This window comes from Eubalaena glacialis, chromosome 10 (assembly GCF_028564815.1).
Source record: "Eubalaena glacialis isolate mEubGla1 chromosome 10, mEubGla1.1.hap2.+ XY, whole genome shotgun sequence".
Lineage (NCBI taxonomy): Eukaryota > Metazoa > Chordata > Mammalia > Artiodactyla > Balaenidae > Eubalaena > Eubalaena glacialis.
In genome coordinates this window covers 43,522,959-43,547,135 of record NC_083725.1, presented here as the reverse complement: position 1 = coordinate 43,547,135, position 24,177 = coordinate 43,522,959, and the positions used below count along the sequence as shown (strand labels likewise).

General features: G+C 35.0%; 1 protein-coding gene across 1 annotated transcript in view; it reads left to right on the top strand.

The window, feature by feature from the left end:
* Nucleotides 1-24,177, top strand: part of ARHGAP42 (Rho GTPase activating protein 42) — a 277,391-nt gene that overhangs the window by 211,990 nt on the left and 41,224 nt on the right. Inside the window, exons 7-12 of the mRNA XM_061202658.1 lie at nucleotides 6,728-6,832; nucleotides 8,846-8,975; nucleotides 15,260-15,360; nucleotides 17,069-17,178; nucleotides 19,462-19,540; nucleotides 20,935-20,974. Of these exons, the coding sequence (XP_061058641.1) occupies nucleotides 6,728-6,832; nucleotides 8,846-8,975; nucleotides 15,260-15,360; nucleotides 17,069-17,178; nucleotides 19,462-19,540; nucleotides 20,935-20,974 (565 nt within the window). The remainder of the gene's footprint in view (nucleotides 1-6,727; nucleotides 6,833-8,845; nucleotides 8,976-15,259; nucleotides 15,361-17,068; nucleotides 17,179-19,461; nucleotides 19,541-20,934; nucleotides 20,975-24,177) is intronic.

Genomic DNA, 24,177 nt, shown 5'->3' with positions numbered 1-24,177 from the left:
CTCATACAGATTGTATGATATCAAGTAGAAAATATAAATAGTCCTGGTGATTCCCATTAAATAATATCCTTACTTTATGATGATCATTTGAGATAATTTTACATTGTTTCAATTAATGTCAAGATCCTATGACAGTTGATCTTTGAACAACATGAGTTTGAACTTTATGGATCCCACTTATATTTGGATGTTTTTCAGTAAATACTGCAGTACTACACAATCTGCTGGTTGGTTGAGTCTGAAGAGGCAGAACGTACCAAGGCAGGACTCTAAAGTTATATACAGAGTTGCAAAGGTTGTGTGTGTGTGTGCGTGCGTGTATGTGTGTGTGTGTAGACGTCCTTAATTCCCAAATTGTTTAAGGGTCAATTTGTACTTATGATAAAACTTCTACAGAATATTCAGATGATATTAGAAATAGATGTTCCTACGGTGTCATTATTCTAAGGAGAATCTAGGTCTAATACAAGGAAAAAAGAGGGGGCATTTATATATATTTTATAAATTATTATTTTTGAAGTATACAGAAAGCCAGCTTTTTTAACTCAGTTCTCCATTAGCTATATGATTTTAATGGCCTTTTTCCCCCTCTGTTTATCTATCATATTTTATTTAGAAAGTGATGGTAGCTAACTCATGATTTTAGACCCGTACTACCCAGTATGGTAGCAACTACTTGTGTTTGTCTATCAAGCCCTTGAAATGAGACTAGTGTAGATTAAGATGTGCTCCAAGTGTGAAATAGATACTAGATTGAAAAGGCTTTCGTACAAAAAAATATTTTAAAAGCATGTGAAATATCATTAAAACCTCTTCTATATTGATTACATGTTGAAATGATAATCTTTTGACTATATTGTGTCAAAATATTAAATTTCACTTGGTTTAAATTTCTTGTGACTACCAGAAAGTTAAAAATGTCACATTGGTTTGCATTTGTGGTTCACATTATATTTCTGTCCAGCAGTCCTAGCTGTAACCTTTCAGATTTGCCGAAAAGATATTTGAGTTCAGGTCTGTAATGGGGGAAAAGAGATCAGCAAGAGAGAAACATCATCTCCTGACTCTTGATCGTAAGATCCTCCTACTTCTCAGAGTTGCCCGGAGCTTCTGAGAATTTTGAGGGTTTAGGAGAAAAAGCTTGAGAAGTAGCTGAACATGAACAACCTACATAAGAGAGTTTAACCCCAGTGTCTCAGAAGTCTGTTATGGGACATGAAAGTTTGTGGTTCAGAAAACCAAAGGAATCTTTTTATGACAACTCCTTTATGGTTCATTCAGCTGCAGTTGATGTATGTTTTGATTATAGCCTTTGAGCGTGCTTAGTTGGGACTAATGTTTTGTGAGCAACTACTATGTGTCCCATGTTTTCTGTGTTCTCCCACATGAACCCCACCACGGCTTTATTATTGGTAATTGTTATCCTTCCAGATGAGGAAGTTAAGTCACAGAAAGATTATTAGTTGCCTGAGGTCACAAACCTAAAGAGGGGGAGAACCAGGAATCGAGAACCCAAGTCTGAAGTTACTGTTTTGTACCTCCTACTGCCTTAATGGCTACTTGATTACAAAAATTAGTTCTTCTTAATACTTGCTCTGACCAAATAAAATGGATGACCCTAGAAAATTGGATTGTAAAGCTATTTTGATTCCTTAAAATTAGAAAAAGAAAGTAAGAGATTGACCTTTACTTTGGTAAAGGTACTTGAGTCAGGGCACATACCTGTCCCTTCATTCACCTGTTCTTCCATCCTTCTTTCATCATCCTGTTTTAAGTTGTCTCCCCAGGCCACAGGTGACTGGCCACTTTCCATGTAGAGACATAAAAGTATAATGGCTGAGTGAAGATAAGATGGAATTTGGCTTCAGTCTTACTAACTGTGTGAATTTGGCACGCTTTTCAAATTCTGTGTGCCTCAGGTCTTTATCTGTCAATCAGGGATAAAATTTGTATGTAGTTCCCAGGATTGTGATGAGTCTCAACCGACGCAGGTAATGCACAGAGTAATTGCCTGGTTCATTATTAACATCAGCAAGGTATCAGCTAGTGTGAGCTCTCACATGGACTGTTATTACTAGATATGAAAACAGTATTGATGAATCATTTATTAGTGTGGCTTCAAAGCCAGATAAAGCTTTTTCAAAAACATATTTTTAATTTTAACATGCTTCAAAGTATACATCTAAATTCCGTAAGAACATTTTCATTTTAGAGTATTTTTTAGACTTCATTTTAGTCTTTTTGAATTATGTTTAAAATTCATATGATAAATGAAAATAAACTATTAAATATAAACTAAAGCACACTGCTTTTGATCCTCTTCCCTTATTCTGCTGAATTTAATTTTAAATCATTTTCTGAAGAAAATTTCAGGTAATTTAGTTAACATGCTTTAGTTTTTTAACTTATTATATCATGAAGTATACTATAAAATGCTTTGTGGGTTCTCTAAAAAAGTTTGAATAATTTTGAGACTGAACACCAGCTACTTGCTAAGTTAAAGAAGACTATCAGATAGTATATAGACTTTCAGGTCTTGAAAGTCAAACCTTTTGTGTTCTTTTTCAATATGATTAGTTAGCCTTAATGTAGAAAATTTAATTTAGGGTAAATTAAAATGAGACTATAAGATAATGTCATTTAAAAAAAAAAACACTGGAGGACTAAAGGTTACATTTCTATCCTGCTGAAAACTAAGTGCAATCATTCTATAAAAATGAAACAATAAAGCTCTCCTCAGCTCGTATATTTTTAAATAAAAACTGTGTTGGTTTTTGGATTTAGTTCTAGATACTGTCATTGAACATCTGAAATTTATAATAGCAGTTAGATAGTGAATAGAATTTTGGAAAAGTAAGAAAAATGCATTCTATGTGTTTGGCTAACTCATCCCCTTGTACTTCATATATGGGAAAAGAATCTAAAAAAGAGTGGATATATGTATATGTATAACTGATTCACTTTGCTATATACCTGAAACTAACACAACATTGTAAATCAACTATACTCCAATAAAAATTTTTAAAAATAAATTAAAATATTAAAAATTAAAAAAACAAAAAACTAACCAACCAAAAAAAAAAAAGAAAAATCCATCATGTAAAGGCCTGGTCTAAACGTAGCTTCTGCTGGGCTTAATCACATCAATGGCCACATTACCTTCTTCATTCCCATTTAGTTGAAAAGATAAGCTGACTGTTCTTCCTTGTTTTGTTCCTTTACCACAGAATTTTACCTCTCCCTACTGCTACTTCATCTGAATTCCATCCCCTTGAGATCTTAGAAATTCTTACCTTCAGAAACTCCAGTGAGACTCTACTGCTGAGGCAGTATATAGCCATGACTTCAAAAAATTTTGGCTCTTTAAATTGAATCTATGTACGTATCTATTCATTCATTCATTTGTTCTCCCATCCTTCTTTCATCACCCTCTTTTAAAAGTTGTCTCCCTAAGCCACAGTTGACTGACCACTTTCCATCCTTGACTCTCTTTTTTTTCTTCAGTTTTCTCATTTATTGGGTTAGATTTTGATACTTTTTCATTTCCATTCAATAAACTCCTCTGAGCGTCCATGCATTAGACTTAAAGCACTCTGTAGTCATTCTGAAGCTGTCCTCTAACATGTTTCTGTTCCTCCAAGTAAAGAATAGCAGAGACTACAGCAGTAACTTGCAGGCCAGACACCTGTACAGGATGAAAATTGATGCCTTGCCTTTGCGCTGCTTTTCCAATCTTCTTAGAGATTTCAGTGGCCAAATGTAAACACCTGTATAAGATTTTGATCTCTTTTAGTGCATTGTGGTGCTCTGTGTATAAGTGTTTGTTTTTATTGTTTTAAAAAAACAGCCTTATTGGGTTGTATAATAATACACATACTATTCGGTTCACCCAGTTTTAGTTCGTTTTTGTCTGTGGTGTGACATAGGTGTCCAACTCCATTCTTTTGCGTGTGGCTATCCAGTGGTCCAAGAATTCTTTGTTGAAAAGACTATTCTTTATCCACTGTATGGTCTTGGCACCCTTGTGGAAAATAAGTTGACCATAGATGTGTGGGTTTACTTCTAGACTCTCAGCTCTCCTCCACTGATTTATACGTCTGTCCTTGTTCCAATATCACACTGTGTTGATTACCACAGTGCTGCTCAGTTTGGACAGCAGTCATCTGGAATTACTGGAATTACTTCAGATTGCTTCGGAGGTCTGCCCCTCACTCCCATGCAAACCCCGACACCTTTTTTTCACTTTGCTATTCACAGTATCACTGGTAACTGTGGGCCCTTAAGGCTTGAAACCTGGTGATTAATGGGCTGGGAAATTATGAATAGCTGTTCCCTTACTGACTTGTAATGGGTTTTGCTAAATGATTATCTATAAAGGCAGTATCAGTTTTTACATTTGGTCAGGTTTTTGGAGTGGAGAAGTCATTTGATTCTAAAGCCCTTGGGAATAATGAAATGCTATATGAGTTTGTCCTGATGATAAGAGTGCCTTTCTTAATATTAAAACGTAATCTATCTAGTAGTTTGTAGTGATTACTGTTATTTAAAAGTCAGGTTTACTTTAAGGTAAGCTGAGACAGTAGTCTTTCTCCCACCACTCCACCCACTCAAGCACATTGAACAGAGAAAATGACACGTGGGAGATGCAATTCTTAAAGATTGTCAGGCTGTCCTATTAAGTTTCCTTAATTTAACATCATGGAATTTATTGAGGATGAAATGAATGAGTATATATTCAAACCTAAGAAATGTTTAACTTTGCTACCATCTAGAGGCAGTTACTTCATACATGCTGTCTTTATTAAACTTTCCCAAATGCTACTTCCAAAGTAGATGTGGGACAAAAGTGAAAGATAGGTGGCTCTTTGTATATAATTTTTCTGTACCTCCCAAAGAACTGTACTGTTCCTAGTGGGTGCTCAGCATGCATTGTGAGATTAAAACATATTTGTTTGCTACTAAGTGAATCTGAATTTTATCAGAAGTTGCCAATAGGAGATGGATCTCAGGGAATTGGGTGTTTCATAGGAATATTTATTGCAGATATTCTTAAAGAATCTTCTTCATAAGTTAGATTCTTTGTACTTAGCATGATATTAGAATAGTATCTTTCTTTTATGGCATCCAGTTCCTAATAAGACAGTTTAATTGTGGGCTAATTATAGACATTAAAAAATTAAACAATACTCCTTCCAACAACTTCATAAATTATTATTCAGATATTTAGAAGGCCTAAATACTTCAAAAGTATTTTCTTATTTTGTCTCTGAAAATCTCTAAATCTACATATCCAAGCCTCAGTTAATTAAAGGTAATTTTAATCCTATTTTAAGATACAGTTCTTTTTAATTGGGCCACAGTATGTGCAAACTATATATCTTAAATTATTGGATAATTTAACAAATATGGCATCCTTTTAGTAAAGGATAAGCTATTGAATTTTAGTTTTGATAATAATTATTGATGTAAAATTGACAGCGTAAAATAGTTCTAAAATTTGCAAACAATACATTTGGACACATTTTCAGGAACTGTTGAACAAGTGAAGGAAATTCTTTAAAATATAACAACTTAAAACCAATTTGAAAGTATATGCTTTCCAAAACGAACATAATTTTGTAAGAAGTTGACTTGTTATAGGAAGAAGAGCATTAGGTCATTGTAGAATCAGTTTTTAACTGTTGGAAATCATAACACACATACCAGTTGATGCTTAGCTGAATCTTCCTTCTTCCCCAGACAGAGGAAATGGCGGGATGTTATTCACATATGAAAATGGTTTCAAATTGTGTTTCTTCCTTAATTTAAAATAATAGTTTACAGACATATTATGCTATTTGAATTAGAAAAACATTAGCCACTTCTCAAAAATATTTTCTAACTTTATTGTAGGAAGAAGTTGTGGATGAGATTGAATTGGTGGACATGTCTGTGGAATAAAATCCCAGTGAATTAAATGAAAAAATTTAAGTAAATTATTTTTCAGTTATAACATTTCATATAAACAACTGTGTCCTGTAACTCTATGGAGAGCTGCTCTTGCTTTACAAATAAGAACATCATAAATAAGCGCATATGAATTTGGGATTAGAAGGCTAGGATCGTAGAAATTGTGCTTTTCTAAAGGTGATTTTACTCTAACTTTTACATGAAAGATCTGTATCTAGCTCCATGTTTTTGCTCAACTCTTCCCTCTGTTTTGAGTTCTTCCTGCTGCTTGCTTAAGTGTTGTCTGTTTAGTACCCAAACCAGTACTGCCACCTTGTGATATTTTTCTTAATTTCATCTGGCCATCCTTACTCCTTTCCTTGGGTACTTTTATCTCTAATTTACTGGTTTAGTCTTCCTCACATCTGCACATGTTTGAATTTGGTTAGAATCTCTTCCTATTTTGGTTAGAATCTCTTCTATGTTCCTTTGGTCTTTATCCCCATTAATGTTCTCTCCTGGATATTTCGTCAGTGCATTGGAAGATTAGAGTACTTGACTTGACACCTGTCCATGACAAGACTTAAATATTAAATCACATCTACCAAAAAGGAAGTAAAAATTAACTTCCATGTCTTCTGTTTCACATCCATAATTCTAGTGCCTACTTAGCTAAGGAGATTCAAAATTTGTTAGCTTGAGAGATTAGAATGAAATATAATTTCTCTAATTTATTATATTTGATCATTTTTAAAAAACACGTTTTCATGGTTTCTTTTTTATCTCTTTATTTTTGCAGCTTTTGTCATTCCTTCAGGGTTTATTTACTTTTTACCACGAGGGATATGAACTCGCCCAGGAATTTGCACCATATAAACAACAGCTGCAGTTCAACTTGCAGAATGTAAGACTATACCTGTTCTCACTGCCTCTCCTTAGTGAATAAGATGATCCCAGGGCAACTGAGTTATGACCAAATTGAACCTTGGAATCTTTCAAAAACTTATCTAAGTACAAAAAAAGCCCACTCATTTAGAAAAACCACTTAATAAATTTATTAATTTTTTTTAATATAATTGCTGGTTGAAAGTATGCCAGGAAAGAGTTAATCTTATTAACTCTTTAGAGTTAGAAAAATATAAACTGGCAAATTTCATAAAAATAAAAATATCTGAGGTGCAGAAACCTTGGAAGCTTTTGCCTTTATCTAGTGTTTTCATTATTCTACTGGGTGACCTTAGGCAAGTTGTATTTCCTGAGAGGGCAGCATGTCTATATTTGTGAAATGAACAGGTGGACTTTCACACTGTCCCTTCCTCCCTGAAGTTGTACTATTATATAGCTGATATCTAGTGTTTTGTAAAAATAAATTTAAATGTGGTTTTGAAGCATTCATAATAGCTGCTTTAAAGCTACAGGGAGATTTACAAACATCCTATCTATTTCTGTCAGGGTTTATTTTGTGAAGTTCTCCAATCAATCCTTTTAATATCTGATTGCATAGTTAGACAAATTCTGATTTACGTATGCTGAACACCAGTTACACTTAAAAAAAAAGTTAGCCAATCCATTTCTGCATTATCAAATATGACAAATAACAAAATCTTAATTGTCGAGGATTTTGTATAAATGAAAAGTTATTTCTGAAACCCTGTCTAGTACTCTATAGCTAAAATAATTTGTGAAGGTTTCACTTAATTTTCTATAAAAAGCACGCCTTTCACTCCTTACCTGATTCTTGCCATTATGAAGATGTTCAGCAAATAGAAATATGGAGTTGGAGTGTCCCATGAGAAATATGTGATTGGATTTATTCCACCTGTGTTTCGAGTTTAGCTTTTTATTTAACCTAGATTTTCTAGCAGAATCGATTTCACATTCAATTCATTCCATTGTTTTTCAATATGGAATGCATTTGGGCTTTTTCAGTAAATATTAAAAGGGAAAGTTATAAAATCCAAAGTATTTTTATTATTTATCTACATATTAAATGCAATTACAGTAAGATTCCTGGGATTTGAGAACAGGAGACAGGTAAAGTATTAGAAAAAATTCTGATCCTTATGTTTAAAAGGGAAAAGCGGCAAAAGTGGCAATTAAGAAAACTTTCTTAACTTACTTTGAGATTCAGGTCTTTTAGTAGGGGCCATAACAAAATCTTAGAGTTGGGTGGTGATGATTTTTATGTTTCCAAATGAATATTGTTGAGATAATGTGGCCTGAATACAAAATTGATTTTCATAGAGAAAAGCCTTATGCTTTCTATGTCTTCCCTTATGTAAACTTGCTATGATGTGAATAAGCTATTTCTTACAATAGAAGAAGTTAGAACTTGGAAACCTATTCATTTTTATGAGTTAATTTACGCACTGACTTCTTGATAACTATATTAGGATTTCTGAAAAACAAGCTAAGTGATACGTCTTCAAAACAGTGTTTGGAATAAAAGTGATGAACTTTTTTCTTGGTAAGTGCCACATATATCAAAAGTATGTGGATTTATTTTAACCCCCAAAAGAAATTAAGTCCCTGTGTATCTTCCTTTTTACCTTAGGTATTATGGCATATAAAACTCTATTTAATTAGTATTGCATATTTGTAAAACTATAAGTTGTCCCCCTAGGTAATGTTAAGTGGGAAATTGGATGAAACACACACATACACACACACAGATTCAAAGAAAACATGCAGAAGGTCATTCAGCAAAGTGAAGTAATTTAAGCAAAGATAAAGTAATCACTAAAGTCATTCAAAATTAGAGCATAGGATTCAACGGAGAGGGTTGTGGATATGGTGAACAGTCCTGAAAGAATCAAGGTTATCCTTTGCACCATTTGCAGTTTTGAAACTTTAGGCTGGAGGTTCCTCAAAACTGGTAGAAAACAATGAATGAAATTGTTGTTTCTGTTTACTTAAGACAAGGAATAATTTTGAAAGTACGCGACAAGAGGTAGAGCGGTTGATGCAAAGGATGAAATCTGCCAGTCAAGATTACAGACCACCCAGCCAGTGGACCATGGAAGGCTACCTTTATGTCCAGGAGAAACGTGAGTTGCAAAGACATAAGTTAATGTCTCTTATGATTAACATTCTGTTTCTGTGAGATGTGAGTTGGTTAGTTTCTTTTCCTTCAAGTAGGAAGACTGAAATTCCTGACAGCTTTATACTACTTAGTCTGCTCTGCCAACCACTGCCACCGAAGTGTGGAAGTTCTTCCCCTTTGCACCATCAGATTCTCTAAGTTGGTATGTTATTGAACTTGGAACTTACACTTTTCATGATGATATAGTAACACGATTTCAGGTTTAGAATTTAATTGTGATATCTAATCTCAATTTAAAGTTTCATGGAGAATTAAAAATCAAAGCCTTTATCAGATGAATCATCTTGGTGACTTTGGTAATAGTTTTCCCCTTCAGCAGCATTATTTCATTTAATTCTGTGCTCTGACAGTTTTCAGGAGTAAAACTGGCAATTATGTAATGTCAAACTGGCACTCTTTACTTCCTGATGTTAGGAAATAAGCATCAGACCCAATAGAACACTACTATAATTGCCTCACACTAAGAAAGTTTTTCTCACAAAAATTAATAAAAAGCCATTCAAACTTGTATAACTAGGGTCGTTTCTTGTCATAAAGTGGAACAAGTCTGACTAAATTAACTCTCTATTTCAAACCAGAATGCCCTAAAGCACTCTCTTACTGTTTGTGCTAAAGAACAGTTGTTTTTATTTCCAGTGCATCATGGACCAGTGTCATCGTAAAACACAAAATCACGTGCTTGGATTTTGCAGTAATCTCAAATTGCTCTGAAAGTTTTGAAATGCTTATTCTCACTTTCTGTACTTTTTCTCACATACTAGGACTCACAGACCACATGCAGTAGCACTGCTCCAAGTCTCCCTATCCGTAGACAATAGATCAATGTAGTTGTTTTGGTTAGAAGACATTATAGTTAAAGGGTTTGAGATGCAGAAGCTGTGGATGTTGGGTTGACTGTGAAAGTTTTTTGGGCATGATGCAAAATGATCACTAAAATGCCAACATATTTTATATTTTACATGCCTAGGTGATGCTCATTTGTTCCTTAGCAATATGCAAGCAAATAACAGTTTGATCCAGTTATCTTGGCAAACATTTATTACTACATAGGTGGTAGAGGGCTGTTGGCTCAGGAGGTCCGGTTCCAGGACTTTCTCTCTCGTAACTATCTACCTTTGACCAGTCTGCTGCTTTCAGATGTTAAAATGGTAAATCTGATTACCTGCCTATCTATTCTCTAATTAGAATATCATAAATAGGTTTTACCAAAATTTCATGAAAAAGACCGATTCTTTGGTCATATATACGGTATATGGATTTGACTCAGGACTCTAAGGAAATGTTTGAATACTGCATAATTATTCCATATTTGAGAGCCTCACTGTGAGGGTACCTGGAGGGGAGCTTACATTTTGCTGAGTGGAAGAATTTGTGGATAGTTAGGCCTGTTCAAACCTGCATCTGGTAGAGGAGGTGCCATCCTCTTGCCTGAAGATTTTTTATTCATTTTCACTCAATAATATTTTATTTCTTGAGGTTCACCCCCCCCCCATTGTTAACACAGTTGCTAAAAGCTTTGTGAGTATACAATATCTTGTTCTAAACAAAAAAGCTTTGGATTACCTAGCAAAATTCTTGTGTACATAACCTTCAAATATGCCCTGTTCAACTGCTACTTGGTAGTTTATCCATTGGATGGTGCCGTGGTTTGCTTACCCATTCCCCAGCTGTTGGACATTTGGATCAAACTAAAAACATAGTTCCTACCATATGACCCAGCAATCCCACTACTGGGCATGTACCCTGAGAAAACCATAATTCAAAAAGAGTCATGTACCAAAATGTTCATTGCAGCTCTATTTACAATAGCCAGGACATGGAAGCAACCTAAGTGTCCATCGACAGATGAATGGATAAAGAAGATGTGGCACATATATACAATGGAATATTACTCAGCCATAAAAAGAAATGAACATTGAGTTACTTGTAGTGAGGTGGATGGACCTAGAGTCTGTCATACAAAGTGAAGTAAGTCAGAAAGAGAAAAACAAATATCGTATGCTAACACATATATATGGAATCTAAAAAAAAAGTGGTCATGGAGAACCTAGGGGCAAGACGGGAATAAAGTCACAGACCTACTAGAGAATGGACTTGAGGACACGGGGAAAGGGAAGGGTAAGCTGGGACAAAGTGAGAGAGTGGCATGGACATATATACACTACCAAACGTAAAATAGATAGCTAGTGGGCAGCAGCCGCATAGCATGGGGAGATCAGCTCGGTGCTTTGTGACCACCTAGAGGGGTGGGATAGGGAGGGTGGGAGGGAGGGAGACGCAAGAGGGAAGAAATATGGGGATATATGTATATGTATAACTGCTTCACTTTGTTATAAAGCAGAAACTAACACACCATTGTAAAGCAATTATACTCCAATAAAGATGTTTAAAAAAATAAAAATAAAAAAAAATAAAAGCATAGTTCCTTTAATAATTTCAGGGCTGGATGGGTGGACAAAATGCAGTGTTTTATGCAGCTGTCTGATGTTGGTATCTTTTGTTCTAAGATACCTGACTTCCCCTCTGGGTCAGGCTGAACTGATCATAAAGCCCTTTGTGGCACTGACCTTTTTTTCTGAGAGTTCCTCTCCCTCTAAATGATAACATCTACTCTTAGACTACAAAACTCAGGTAAATCTTCAACTCTAGTGTCTCTCTGTAGCCTGGGACCAAGTCTGTCCATTTATCTTGTCGATTCACTTTGAACCCACACCTTCTCTCCATCTCCGCAGTCTTGCAGTGACCTCCTAACTGTTCTCTTCTCACCCCCAGGCTTGTGCATCTCAGTCCATTCTCAGAGAGCTTCCAGCAGCTCCCTGAGGTGCTTGCTTGGTTGTGCCTCTCCTGTGATGGCCCTGGCCGTGCATGGCGTTCAAGGCTCTCACAGTTGGGCTCCTCTATTTTTAGCATCCTCTCTTATGATGTTGTCTTCCTGCTCCCACGACAGCTTCCATCTCCATTTTTCTCTATATCTGCCTGTGTTATTTTTATAGCTTTAGCGAGGTACACTTGGCATGCATCAAACTGCACATATTTAAAAAGTACAGTTTGATCAGTTTTGCCATATGTATGCACCTGTGAAGCCATCACCACAATCAACATATTCATCACCTTCAAAAGTGTTCTTATGCCCCAATATAATCCCTCCCTCCTTTAATTCCCACTTACCATCCACCCCTCTTCCCCTTGCCTAGGGATTTAAAAAGAAAAAATGAATGGATTTATATGCTGTTGGAATTATTTTTCTGTAAGGGACAAGTATTCAAAGCCCCTTTCTACTTGGAATCTTTGAAAACATTTATATTAAGAAAATCTGACCAGTTCACTAAGACATATTGATTGTACTCTTGCTATCACTGAATAAGTCCTGTGGGGAACAGAAAATGAGATGAAGAATATGCCTTCAAGGTGTTTATTCTGTAGTGGAAGGCACCAGATAAACTCACACAACTAGCAACCAGTGATCAATAGTAAATATCAGAGCTGTAAATTGAGTGATAAATGGACATGGATGTAATGGGGTGGTAGCAGATTATTGCTGTTTAGACATAGCATTCCACTTTATCTGGATATGTGGTTTGTATGTTACCCACCTCTAGGCAAACATTAAATTGCATTCTAGTAGACTCCAGTTTAACCGGGAAGAGCATGGGGTCCAGAGTCAGACAGAACTGTGTTGGAATTTTATGCTACCTGTTAACTGGGTGATTCTGGGTAGGCAACTTTCTGAGCTCAGTCTCCTCATTTATAAAAGAGGGATATTTATATCTATCTCATAATAATATTGCAAGAATTAGAGATAGTGTATGTAAAACGTCTCTGTTATCAGTAGTGGTGCATAATAATACCACTTCTAGGAGCCCTTACTATTCTGTGTAATTTATATTTATCTCATTTAATTCTTAAGACAACTCCTGAAAAATATCATTCCTCTGAAAAGAGCAACTCCAATCACATGTCCTATTGATGAAGAAAGTAGCACCATCTGCAGCTCTTAAGCTTTATTTTCTTTTATGTAAAATGTTCTTTATAATGTCTGACTTTAAAAGTTCCTAGATAAAATGTTGGCACTTAGTAGGTATTCAGTGAATGTTAATTCCCTCCCATTCCACAGACATCATCTCAGCAACCTCAGATGATCACTGGGTAAGATAATTAAACTTGTTTTGTTTTGCAACTTTAGAGCTATAATAAATTCTATTTACCCAGACTTTTTTTAGGGACTTCAGAATTGCTTGCCTAAGAACGTCTGCCCTGGCCTGGTGCCAGGCAACTTTAAAGAAAGCAGCATGTGTGTGCCGCACACTTGAAGATTAAATGCACGAGGTTCTGAACTTAAGATGGAGGCAGGAAAAAACACCTTGGGTCTAAAATGTCATCAGAGTGTTGCAGCAGCTTTATTTAAAAATTACAGTTAATATTGCTTCATAAATCGCTTCCTAAGTAGTAAAGTCACTATAAGGATTTCTATCCAGCCACTTTCCACTAATCAGCTCTAAGCCTGTAAGTGTTTTACACCACATGTAACAGAGTTATCAGCAAGTATTGTTAAGTATTATAGTGTGAAATGGTCCCAAAACAGAATTGAAGTTAATTGCAGTAATCCTTATACAGTAATTACCAAGTATATAGCTGCACCCCATAATTTTAAAATCTGGAGTGGTTTAAGTATTAAAGCTAAACATGACACCAAGGGCACTATTATTACAGAAAAAAAATTCAAATGACTCTTGAAACACTTTTCTCAAGCGGTGCATTTTTACAATTCAGTTTCTTGCTTTTGGATATATGGTTGTAAAACCAAGCCAGCAATAACATTGTACATAATTGTTGCTGGAGAGATCCAGGTGTTAAGCCAGATGGGACCCTACATGGAGAAGCTATAGGAAACAAACTCCATTTTCAACCCACTCAGCCCTCTACGGCATTTGGGTGCAGGATAATTGGCTTCCCTGGGGAAAAGCTGAAGGTCTTCTACCTGGGTCATGAAAAAATTGAACTTATGGTGCATCCCTGTGCCCTGGTGAAGCAGCATTAAACAGTTTTTAAGACTACTGGATGATTAAGTGGCACACTGTGGGAAAGGGTTGTACACCACAGCAAGATTGTGTTTATGGGGAAAAAGAAAGTGAGCAGTTTACATATACAGCTTTTAATATAAATGGTAGAAATTATTTTCATTTTAAAGAGTAATTTGAATTCACTTTTTTCAGATTAGTGTTAAGAGGAAATAACTCTATGGTCAGTAAGGTCTTAGAGAAAGATGAGTGATTCATTCCTTCATTCATTTATCAAATCTTTATTGAGGAACAACTGTATGTCTGGCCCTGTTCTAAGGATTAAGAATATACTAGTCAGCAGAACATCACTGGTTCCTGTTCTCATAGAGCCTTAGTGACGGAGACAGACAATAAATTGGGTGAATTAGTAAAATGTTAGTCCTATCAGTGGTAAAGTGAAGAAATAAAGTTAAAACAAGAAAGAGAAGAAATATCAAGGTGAGGGTGTTGTGATGTTAGCTATCTCTACAGAAAAGGCCATTTTATAAAGGTGACATTTAGGAAAAGACCTGAAAGAAGTGACATTGTCATACAGCTATCTGAAGGAAAAGTGGTCCAGTGAAGTGCAAAGGCCCTGGGGTAGAAATGCATTCCCTGAGTTCCGAGATCAGCAAGGGGGCCAGTGTAGCTGGAGTAGAGTATATGAGGCAAAAGGCAGTGAGATCAATACTGAGGAGCCAGATCATGTGGGGCCTTTGGTTTTTATCTGGGATAATGTGGGAAACGACTGGAGGGTTTTGAACAAAGGGGTGAAATGACCTGGCTAAATTTTTAGCAGGGTATTTCTGGCAGTTTCAAAAATAGAGGACAAAGATGGAAGTAAGGAGACCTGTTATAGTACCTCAGACTGTCATTTCTCATTCTTCCTACCTCTACGAGATGCAAGTATACCACTTTTACAGAAGAGATAACTGAAGTTCAGCTCTAAAGTAACTCTTGAGTTTACAGAGTGAGTGTCGGAACTGTAAATAAAGCCAAGTTGTTTGACTGCAAGACACTCTACCCTACACCACTCTTGCTCCAGACTAGCCTTTCTCACTCACAGTAAACATTCCCAACTTGCATGGTCTATGGAAATACTCAGTTGTGTTTCATAGCATCGAAAACTGTACAAACTTAGATACAGATCATTTATTAACAATCTGTAATGTTTGTTTCCTTATACTAGGACCACTTGGTTTTACATGGACTAAACATTATTGTACATATGATAAGGGAAGTAAAACATTTACAATGAGTGTTTCAGAAATGAAATCCAGTGGGAAAATGGTGAGTTGTTTTCATTTTTAATTGAACTTGTTATTTAAGTAATGGAAGCAAAACAAACAAAAATCGTGTGTGCTTATTTTTCTAATAAACGTGCTCACAATTTTTAAAAATTGAAAAGTCAAAAATTTTTTCTCTCACTTTAGTGACCTTGAAGACTTAAAAAGAGTGGCCAGGATTTTTCTTTTATTTTGGCCATGGAATGTTTATAAGCAGTTATATTAAATGTAGGGACACCTTGGTAGGTGTCATCTCCTATCCCTGGCAGTAGAGTTGTTTGCGTTGTTGGTTGGCCAGCAGCCCATAGAGACTGTCAGTGGCTGGTCCAGGCTCAAGGCATCTGCATCTTTCTTCCAGGTGGTCTCTTGTGGGGGCCCGGGTTTGCCCCTGCATGCCACTTCCTTTTCTGCACTGTGTACTACTTACTGAAATGCTGGCCAGCAAAGTTTCTCAGAAGAAATCAATCAATGCTTATTTACCCCTAAAGTAAATCAGTCACTGAATGTCTCGCATGGGTAGTGAACAGTACAGAACAAAGTGTACCTTATATGCGGAAGTGCTACAGAATACAATGCCTTTATTGCACATAGTATACACTCTTTTTGTGAGTTAAGATATGAATATGGCAAACAATTGGACCTGTGAACTAAATAATTGAACCATCATCTAAGAATCCTAGAGCTGGGAGTTATCCTAAAGATTATTTAGGCTAGCCTCATTTTACCTGATTAAAAAATAAAGACAATAGAAAGTTAAGTGACTTAGTCAGCTAATTTGTGGTGTAGATCATGGCAGAGGTATATGTTGATCTAACTTAGACACATACTCAAATGCATCAGCTGAAACTTATTGTGCTTGGGCATTCATTAGAGTCTAATAATTCAAAGTAAGAGACATAAAATAAGGAGAACATACCAGAGAAAAAGAAACCTTAGATTGCTACCCTCACAAGAAGTTATTAAATGCTATAATCATGCCTAGTTTCTACTCTAAAAGTTTCATAAGAAAAGTTATTGCCCAAAATTCAGTTTATGTGACAGTCAGTGAGCTAATAATAAATAGTCCAAGCCAGAGTTCTATTAATAAGAGAGATTTGCAACCAGAAACAATAGAATTAACCAGGCATTAGGTAAATATTCCCCTTAAAATTGACTGGCATTTCAGGTATAGAAGAGAATTATGAATTGAGCCTATGTTGGATCCTGTCAAAAGAGGTTTAGGTTAGTTTTAGCAGCAGACTAATAGTTGGTTACCAGCAGGGGAATTACGTGGTATGCATGATAGTAATAGCATTATAGCAAGTATCTACTAGAACTTTATTATTTTGGTAGCTCTCTTGAGGTTTTGAGCCAGCTATCATTTAATACTCTACGGCTCCAATACAAACACACACACACACGCACATATTATAGTATAATTTAACATTATAAGTAAATATGTTGAAGGGTACTAGACAGGCATGTCACAGAATTCTTTGAATAAAACATGTATATATGATTAATTTATTAATAAATGGTTTGGTGTGTTACAGTTGGGCAATTAACATTAGGCAGAAGTCTTTGTATTTATAGAAACAGGGTGTGATTATGATCTGTATACATAAACTGTACTCTAAGTTGTCATTTTAATATGGAAACTTTAGGTGGTGTATTTAATATATTTCAGTTCACCTTGTCATCATGTCAGTAATGTGCTCCACTTCTTGTTTCAGAATGGCCTTGTTACTAGCTCACCAGAAATGTTTAAATTAAAATCTTGTATCCGACGAAAGACAGATTCAATTGATAAACGATTCTGCTTTGACATAGAAGTAGTTGAAAGGTTTGAACTTTTCACTTTACATTTTTTAATAATCTAAATTATTTGTTTCTATGTATAGATGTAAATATGAAACAGCATAAAGTGCTTGTTTTTCAGTCTCTTTTTTAAAGACAATATATATGCTTATTTCATTCTTTCACTTGTTTATTCAACAAATAAGTATTGCATGACGCTTTCAAAAAAATAAATCAGACACAGAGTGCTACCAAAGGGTAACATCACTCAGAGAAGAATCTGGAAAATCAATAAAGATGACTGCCTTAGGGGAAAGTGCATATTGTGGACTGAGGTCCCCATCAAAATGAAGGAACCTGATGGCATTGTTCATGGCTCCTGGGTCAGCCTTTTTGTATGCTTTTGAAATCTAGTGGCCTTGTTCCCAAGGAATAATAAGACACAACTGCAAATTCCATAAGCTTCCTTTAGCCAGTGAAAATCAGTGCCTACCATGTACACAGCACTGTTCTGGGCATTCTTAGCCACAGAATACTGGGAGAGACATAAAGGTTGTGCATTCAAGCTTATCATCTAGTGGAATTATTTAGCTCTGTTCCTTTATTGTTTCAATACAAGTAGAATAGAAACAAAATAAGGAGGGGTATGTTTCTTGATCTCTGTTGCATTCCATAATCTATTTTTCTTCCCCTGCATTACCGCCATGCTCTTCTGAATACTCTAGCTTTGTGTGTGTGTGTGTGTGTGTGTGTGTGTGTACACTGTATATATACTCTGATATACTATATACACTGTTATATACTATAGCTTATGTACGATAGCTTGTTAACTATTTAGTAGGGCATAGCCTTGTTCTTATGCTTCTTTAAAATAGTGTTAGCTATTTTGGCCCTGTGTTCTTATGCTTTATAGATCTGCTTATTAAGTTTCCCTTTCTCTCCAAAACATCCTTTGGGATTTTTGACTGGAGTTGAATGGTGAGTTGAACTCTCCCAAGGATTTTACATATCTTTTACATATATATTTTTTTCAGATTTGTTTTTGGGTATATTCTTTTTATTTAAATTCTTTAGTAGAAACTCTTTTTTTGTTTTATGGTTAAGATTGCCATAGAGAAAGGCTATGAATTTTTTTTATATATCAATCTATATCCAGCACAGTTGTTGAACTCTTGGTTTTAATAGTTTTGTGGTAGGAACTTCTGGTTTTTCTATGTAGATAAATACCAACATGTTAGTGATTTCTCTTTTCTTTTTTTCGACACTTTCTAGATATATACTTGACGCACACTGTTAAACTCTGTGCTTTAGTTGTTTCATCTGTAAAACAAGGATAATCAGTACCCACATCAAAGGGTTGTTGTGAGGAATAAATGAGATAATAAAGGAGACATACTTATAACACAGTGCCTGGCACATAATAAACAGCCAACAAGTATTGATTGTTGTTATTATTTGTGTTTTACCCTGGCTTAGATTCTCCAAGATAAAATTACCTTGATCTTTATAATACATTTTCCCTTTTCCTATCAGTCTAATGAGCTGTTTTCCTGTTTATGTAGAGATATATGCCTTTATCACAGTTTTAACTCACTCCAGGCTTTTAACCACACAATATTTAAATGAAATTTCCTTCTTCATGTACCTTTTCACAGAACCCTCTAGTTTTCTGTTTATCTTATGGACAGCCTGCACAATTAATTAGATTAATTTCACTTTTTTCTGAATTTTCTATTTTTCTCTCTCTTATATTGGTTTCCTTCCTCCCTTTGCTTGCTCTTTTCTTGAAGCACATCCTCAAGTAGCTATCTCAGAATGGGTGCATGGGAGAGAGTTGTTTTTATACGTATTAATTGTAATATTGTGATCATTGTATATGTAAACACTTTGGTTTTAGTGTCTTCTTAATAATTGACTAGTTATGGTATAAGGCTTTCCATATTGCTATATACTCATTGTAATTATTTTTAGTGACTAGTTGTACCACGTTGGGTCATAATCTTAATCATTCTCATACTGTGGAATGTTTCGGTGCTTTTGAACTTCTGTGAATGTAGCTTTTCATCCTTTTTGGTCATTTCAGGGGAAATAGTTTGAGCCTAAGCTCCTTCAGATAGTCTTATACCTAAAACACTTATTGATTTCATTTTAAAAATTCCTTCTTTTTTCTTCTCTTTCCTATCTTCTTTTCTCTCTTCTCATTTCTTTTTTCTCTTTCCTGCTTTTTCTTCAAATTTTACTTTTAAAGTTAGCTAAGAATTTTTTAAAAATAATAAATGTGTAAAGGCATAAAAGTAGTAAATTGAATATATAAAATATTTTTTAATAGGCACGGAATCATCACATTGCAAGCCTTTTCAGAAGCTAATCGGAAACTCTGGCTTGAAGCCATGGATGGGAAGGAACCGGTAGGAATATGACATATTCTATAATTTAGATTTCATTGTTCTAATAATTGCAAAGTACATCTGAAAAAAATTTTATATGTCTATAGTGTATTTGAAAATATTAAAATAGCAAATCAGAGGAGTAGAGACTCTTACTGTTTTCCTAGTGTTGTGTCACTGGCACATAACACCAACTTCTGAATTCGTTTCCCCAGGGGACTTCCAGGACTAATTTAAAACCCTAAAATTACTTTTAAAAAATTACTTATAATCATTAATTTGGCTACATTGATTAGATTATTTTATTTAGTTAATAATTCTTGAGTGCCCACTCTGCAAGGCCTGTGCTAGGCTTTATGATCAGCATGATGAAAAAGTTTCAGGGAAAGAACTAATCCTGGTCCTAGACCATTGTTTAAAAGTCTCCTTTGCTAAAACTGTTTGTGGCTTGACATTTTCCCTCTATCCAGATCCCCATTTTTATAATAGTTATTTTGATGTTGACATAATTTACTTAAAATTATCAGGGAGGCTTATATAAAAAAGGGAATAAATCATTGATGACTTCTGTGAAGAACACTGCAATAAATGATTAGAGGGATGAGCACACAGAGCAAATAGGATACCCCAGCCTGTCCCTTGAAAACTATCTTTTAAATGGCAGAGAACCTGTGACCATTCTTCTGAAAAGTACCTATGCAACAACAGAGCTACACAAAATGTGGTCCCCAGACTGAGTCTATCCTACAAACCGTTACCAGGCTACAATAAGATGAGTGCAGAGATTATGATTAAGCATCTGGACAATTTTATAGCAATGAGAAGTCATTTTACATCTGTTGAATTTAATAATAAAATGTTTGGACTCTGCATCTATTCTTTATTATGTGTATTACCTTTAAATTTTATTGTGATTTATAAAAATGTCAGTCAGCGACAGATTAAAAATTAAAAACAAAGGAACTTGGTTCTTTACCACTAACAGTTGAGGGGCAAGCCCTGACCTAGAAGAAATTTAGAAGACAGTGTGATAGCTCAACAAGTACAAGTTAGGATTGTACACACTGAGAAATAAACACTAAGCAGATAATTTAAGGAAGGAACAATCAGGTGAAATCCATCATGAGATACTTCCTGAAGAAGGGAAATTATGCATCATGTTGGAGAATAGAATGAGATGCTTAGATCAGAGGGAAAGAGGTAAAACTTTGCCCAGGGCAACACAGCCGGGGATGGAAAGGAGTGGGAGGCAAGATTGGAAGTCGGGCTGGGGAGATGGCATTGTGGACACAGTAGTTGTAAGACCTTGAAATCAAGACACTCCCTTTGTGTGTCATTGTACCAATATCACCCTGGTAATCTTCTGTGCTGGGTCATTAATTGCAAGTAACTGACTGACTTCCTTTGTTTTTTAGATTTATACTCTGCCTGCGATTATTAGCAAGAAAGAAGAAAGTAAGTCATTTTAATAATTATTTCAAATGTTATCACATAGATTTTTTTTTTTTAGTTGAAGTACCATAACATATTAGTTTCAGGTGTACAACATAGTAATTTAATCTTTATATACACTGTGAAGTGATTACTGCAATAAGTCTAGTACCATCTGTCACCATACAATTGTCCCCCTTCACCCATTTCACCCACCCTCCAACCCCCTTCCCTTCTGATAACCATGAATCTGTTCTCTATATCTGAGTTTGGTTTCATTTTCTTTGTTTGTTTGTTTTGTTTTGTATATTCCACATATAAGTAAAATCATATGGTATTTGTCTTTCTCTGACTTATTTCACTTAGCATAATGCCTTTGAGGTCCCTCCATGTTCTTGCAAATGGCAAAGTTTCCTTTTTTATGTCTGAGTAGTAGTCCAATGTGTATATATAGCATGTCTTCTTTACCCAGTCCTCCACCAATGGAAATTTAGGTTATATCCATATCTTGGCTATTGTAAATAATGCTGCAATGAACATAGCAGTGGATATATCTTTTTGAATTAGTGTTTTCATTTTCTTTGGATAAATACCCAGAAGTAGAATAGCTGGATCATATGGTAGCTCTGTTCTTAAACTTCGAAGTACCTTTGTACTATTTTCCATAGTGGCTGCACCAATATACTTTCCCACCAATAGTGTACAAAGTTTCTCTTCTCTCCACATCCTCTATAAAACTTGTTATTTCTTGTCTTTTTGATGATAGCCATTATAGCAGGTGGGAGGTGATATTTCATTGCGGTTTTGATTTGCATTTCTCTGATGATTAGTGGTGTTGAACATCTTTTCATGTGCCTGTGGGCCATCTGTATGTGTTTTGGAAAAAATATCTACATAGATCCTCTGCCCATTTTTTAATCAAATTGTTTTTCGCTATTGAGTTGTTTGAATTCTTTATATATTTTGGATATTAACTCCTTATCATATATGATTTGCAAATATTTTCTCCCATTCAGTCTGTCACCACTACATTTTGCTGATGGTTTCCTTTGCTGTGCAGAAGCTTCTCCGTTTGATGTAGTCCCACTTGTTTATTTTTGCTTTTGTTGCCTTTGCTTTTGGGGTCAGATTCAAAAATTCCATGCCAACACTGATATCAAGGAGCTTATTGCCTATGTTTTCTTCTAAAAGTTTTATGGATTCAGGACTATTTTAAGTTTTAATCCATTTTGAGTTGATTTTTGTGTGTGGAATAAGATAGTGGTCTAGATTCATTTCTTTGCATGTGTCTGTCCAGTTTTCCCAGCACCATTTATTGAAGAGACTGTCTTTTTCCCACTGTATATTCTTGACTCCTTTGTCATAAATTATTTGTTCATATATATGTGGGTTTATTTCTGGGCCCTCTACTCTGTTCCATTGATTTATGCATCTGTTTTTATGCCAATACCATACTGTATTGATTACTATAACTTTATAGTTTAGTTTGAAATCAGGGAGTTTGATACCTCCAGCTTTTTTTTTTTTGTCTTTTTTTTTTTGGTTTGTTTTTCTCATGATTTCTTTTATCTATGTCTATTCAGGGTCTTTCATTGTTCCATACAATTTTAGAATTATTAGTTCTACTTCTGTGATAAATGATAGGGATTGCATTGAATCCACAGATTGCCTTGGGTAGTACGGTCATTTTAATGATATTCATTTTTCCAATTCATAAGCATGGTATACCCTTCCATTTGTATGTGTCATCTTATCATCAGTGTCTTAGAGTTTTCAATGTACATCTTTCACCTCCTTGGTTAAATTTATTACTGGGTATTTTACTCTTTTTGATGCAGTTGTAAATGGGATTGTTTTCTTAGTTACCTTTTCTGATATTTTGTAATTAGTGTATAAAAATGCAACAGATTTCTGTATATTGATTTTGTATCCTGCAACTTTACTGAATTCATTTATTAGTTCTAAGAGGTTTTTTTGGTGGAGTCTATAGTTTGTTTTCTCTATACAGTATCATGTCATCTGCAAATAGTGACATTTTTTCTTCTTCCTTTCCAATTGGGATTCCTTTTATTTCTTTTTTTTTAGCCTAATTTCTGTGTCTAGGACTTCCAATATTATGTTGAATAAAAGTAGTGAGAGTGGGCATCCTTCTGTAGTTTCTAATCTTGAAGAAAAAGCTTTCAGCTTTTCACCATTGAATATGATATTGCCTGTGGACTTGTCATATATGGCCTTTATTATGTCAATGTATGTTCCCTCTATACCCACTGTGTTGAGAGTTTTTATCATAATTGGAAGTTGAATTTTGTCAAATGCTTTCTCTGCATCTATGGAAATGATCATATGATTTTTATCCTTCATTTTGTAAATGTATGTATCATGTTTATTGATTTGTGGATGTTGAACTAGCCTTGCATCCTTGGAATAAGTCTCACTTGATCATGTTGTATGATTCTTTTTATATATTGTTGAATTCAGTTTGCTAATATTTTGTTGAAGATTTTTACATCTATTTTCATCAGGGGTATTGGCCTATAATTTTCTTTTTTGTGGTGCCCTTGTCTGATTTTGGTATCAGGATAATGCTGGCCTCATAAAATGAGTTTGGAAATGTTCCCTCTTCTTCAATTTTTGGATGAGTTTGAGAAGGATAAGTATTTAATCTTTGGATGTTTGATAGAATCCATGGGTGACACTCTCTGATCCTGTACTTTTGTTTGTTGGGATTTTTTTGCAATCTCTGTACTAATAATCAGTCTATTCAGATATTTTATTTCTTTATAATTAAGTCTTGGAAGATGATATGTTTCTATATTCTAGGTTATCCAACTTGTTGGCATATAATTGTTCTTAGTAGTCTCTCATGATCCTTTGTATTTCTCTGGTATCGGTTGTAATTTCTCCTCTTTCATTTTCGACTTTACTTATTTGAACCCTCTCTCTTTTATTCTTGGTTAGTCTAGCTAAAGATTTGTCCATTTTGTTTATCTTTTCGAAGAACTAGCTCTTGGTTTCATTGATTTTTTAAATATTTTTTTAGTCTCTGTTTTATTTATTTTCACACTGATCTTTATTGTTTCCTTCCTTCTACTGCCTTTGGACTTCATTCTTCTTTTTCTACTTACTTTAGGTTCAAAGTTAGATTGTTTGAGATTTGTCTTTTTTCTTTAGGTAGGCCTGTATTGCTATAAACTTCCCTCTTACAACTGCTTTTGCTTTGTCCCATA